The 3,533-nt window shown below is 38.2% G+C and overlaps 1 protein-coding gene across 3 annotated transcripts in view; it reads left to right on the plus strand.

Annotated features, from left to right (window-relative positions):
• The window catches only part of LOC106881134 (probable 18S rRNA (guanine-N(7))-methyltransferase), a 21,158-nt gene that overhangs the window by 6,795 nt on the left and 10,830 nt on the right, over positions 1–3,533 (plus strand). For all 3 annotated transcript variants that reach the window (XM_052978250.1, XM_014931404.2, XM_014931405.2), the window contains exons 3-5: positions 172–267; positions 1,965–2,047; positions 2,964–3,060. In XM_052978250.1, coding sequence (XP_052834210.1) covers positions 172–267; positions 1,965–2,047; positions 2,964–3,060 — 276 coding nt within the window. The remainder of the gene's footprint in view (positions 1–171; positions 268–1,964; positions 2,048–2,963; positions 3,061–3,533) is intronic.

Genomic DNA, 3,533 nt, shown 5'->3' on the forward strand with positions numbered 1-3,533 from the left:
CCACCTGATTCTCGCTGTATCGCCCACCCACCCCCCATTGTGCATCTCACACACTCAACATCACCTGTGCTCCCACCTATCACTTCTCTGTCCTAATACTATTTCTCCTTCCTTTCCTTTTCCAAATTGATGTTCACCATTGACCGTACCATTTCTTGTGTTTATTTCCAGTTCTCGTATGATTGATATTCAGTCGAAACTTTCCGAAAGAGCCATTGAATTATTAAACCTACCAGAAGATCAGAGCTGTTATATTTTAGATGTTGGGTGAGTCCATTTGAAATGTTTCTCATATTATTTCTCATTGTTTATCTAATGAATTGACACTAATGAGCTACAAGCGGTGTTCAAATACAGAACCACAATCGAAACCTCCACACTTTCAATGATTTAAAACTTGTTTTAATCGTAGTTTTGCCTTTTCGTCTTCTAACGTCTGCTTTTGCATTTACTTAAATGGTTTCATGAAGAAATAGGTTGAAGAAAAGTGTTAGTTGGTTTGTGTTCCGTTTGAAATCTAGATTTAGATGAAACTCCATGGACCATCTCTAATAAAAGGAAGGTCTTTGGACAGTGTAGTCTTAGGTAGACTACATCTAAATAAAAGCAGAATAGTCATCACTGGGATACTTTTAATCAGAGGATTGTGCAATCAGAGCCAGCCTAGGGCTAAATAACAACCACAATATTTTTAGAACTCTGATTCCAGGATGTTTTTTTTTTTGTTTTTTTCAATTATGCCAGACCAAGGAGAGCATATACAACACCAGTGACAAAGTGAAGATGCTGTAGGACACGGAGATACAGACTGACAACACAAACGAAAATGCTAGACCTGACATGGTGATCTTAGATAAAAGAGAAGAGAACCAGCATGTGGTATATCCGTTCCTTTGATACCAAAGGGACTGAAATGGAAATGGATAAGATTGATAGACACCAGGACTTGCAGATTGAGACTGTAAGAATATAGTCTTGTAGAAAGGTTTCAGACAATCTTCTCATTGATCAGTAGACTGGGAGGATGGGTGAAGAAGTGAATAGAACACTATTTGAAAAATATTGTTTCTTAGAGACAAGGAGAATCGTAAGAAAGTCCCTAGGTGCTTGAAGTATCAGAAAGTGATAATCTTTGTGTAAAACAGTGAATAGAACACTGGCAATGGGGAATAGTTGTTGAGAGGTGACTGTATTCATCATTTGACAGAAAAAACATTGGGGTCGATGTAATTAACTGATAAGGGTACACCAGGCAAATGCATAATAACCATGTGCGCAACATGGTGATCTCATATCACAATAAACAGTGCACGACCTTGCATGTGGAACCCAATTAGAATTTTCCACAGATCAAGTAGCCCATTCCATTCAAAAGGTCCCTGAATAAGGGTTGTTTAAGGATGTTGAATGTTTCCAAAGGTGAATTATCCAAACTCCAAAGGATTCCTCTTAACACATGGCTATAATGCTCCCCCACTACTTCTGCTCATGATGAGAGATGCACATATTGACAGCCACTAAGGGACATGCTCAACTGGTTACGGTCAAGCAAATCTGTGGTATTGAGCAGAATATTTACTGTTGCCCATCTTTTACACTAAGAGAAAACATGTACACGATAGCGTTTCCAATCAGTTAACATTAGAAGCCATGAGAGCCACTGCCTTGTACTGCATCAAGGCATTATGATGATGACAATGATGGTCGTCGTTGTTATCATCATCATCATCATCATCATCCTTCCTCTCAGTTTACATATAATTAGTAAATGTTATGAATTCTAAAGGTGTTGGTATTCTGGTGTGTTTAAGACTCAGTGACTTTGAGGTTTGGCTGCTTCCCTGCTCGTTATGCAATCATAAGATGGAGCCATTCATGCTTTATATAAAATATCTTTAGAAATATTATCAAATCTAGTTTTGATTATTGAATTACTGTTTTATTATTATTATTGTTATTTCCAGGTGTGGTTCCGGTCTGAGTGGTGAGTGTTTAACAGAGGATGGTCATATTTGGGTTGGCATTGATATAAGTTCTGCTATGCTGGGTAAGTTATTTCACTTCTTTTGCTTCTGCATTCTTCCTCTCTCGTGTTTAATCACTCCCACACATCATCATCATCATCATCATCAGTTTTATGTCTGCCATTTGTTGAAGCAGTTTTTTGTTTCTGGTCGGATGCAGTTCCTGTCACCGACTTTTGCTTGAGTTATAAAAACGTTACGAAACAAAATGCGCTTAGTAAAGGGAAGTAATCACTAGTACTGCTTCTGTCACTAATATCTATAATTTAAAGAGCCTGATGCCTGCTGCTGAAGTGCATGTACACTGAAATCATGGGATTTAACAGTTCTGCCACCCATGCTAATGATATGTTGTCTGTGCTTCTCCTATTCTTATGTCTATATGAGAGGATCTCTCATGGAGAACACCACAGAAATGTGGTGTTCCAACAATACGTTGTTGTTAAGTAGGATATAAAGGCTGCTGTTCAGTATTAACACTACTTCATTTGCTACTATTTATTACATCTTTATAAAATGTGTGTGTGTGTGTGTGTGTAAAGTTGCTGCAAGTGTGTCTGTGATGGCTGTCAGGAGGTAGGGGGCCAATTCTCTGTCATCACAGCTCTTGATAACTATTGATGATGAGCAATTGGTATCTGTAATTAAACTGTTAACAACATAATTGCTTTATGTTATTATTTCTGACAGTAAGTTAAATCATCACTACCATCATCATCATTTAGTGTCTGTTTTCCATGCTGGCATGGGTTGGATAGTTTGACAGGAGCTGGCAAGGCCTGGAAGTTGCACCAGGCTCCAATTGTTTGTTATGACATAGTTTCTATGACTGGATGCCCTTCCTAACGCCAACCATTAGGTGCTTATTATGTGGCACCAACACAAATTTTGTTTTGAAATAATTGCCTCGTTATTATTAAATGGACTTTTTAATTACAGATGTGGCACTGGAGCGTGACTCAGACGGAGACTTTCTGCTTGGTGACATGGGACATGGAATGCCTTTCAGAGCTGGCACATTTGATGGAGTTATCAGGTATGGCATGTAGCATTATTTTCTTTCAGATTTATATTTTTGCTTCACTGCTTTCAATAAAAATCTCACTGGTCAACACATCCATCTTTGTCCCTTTTTTTTTTATGGCTATGAGAGAGGAGAAAAGGTAACACCAATGACATTTATAGGGTCTCCAAGATTGCTGGAGGTAAAGATAGAAACCAAAGACCTGTTCCAAATTATTGTAAGGCACCTCAAGGTCAGTTGATAGAGTTAAGCCAGGCAGTGGATTATCCAGCCAAGAATGGTTATAATCCATTTAACAGGCTTCTGGTTGGATTGAACTGAGTCTTTGATAGAAAACTCGGTAGAGATGGACTATATGTAATCTGAACCTTTCCCCACCCTATTTATTAATTTTTTTACGGAATCCCACGTTTTAGGCTATGGAGATTCCGATTCTGAAAAAAATTTTTTTGAAAAATTTCAATTCCCCCCACCACCACCACCAC

The sequence above is a fragment of the Octopus bimaculoides genome, chromosome 1 (assembly GCF_001194135.2).
Source record: "Octopus bimaculoides isolate UCB-OBI-ISO-001 chromosome 1, ASM119413v2, whole genome shotgun sequence".
Lineage (NCBI taxonomy): Eukaryota > Metazoa > Mollusca > Cephalopoda > Octopoda > Octopodidae > Octopus > Octopus bimaculoides.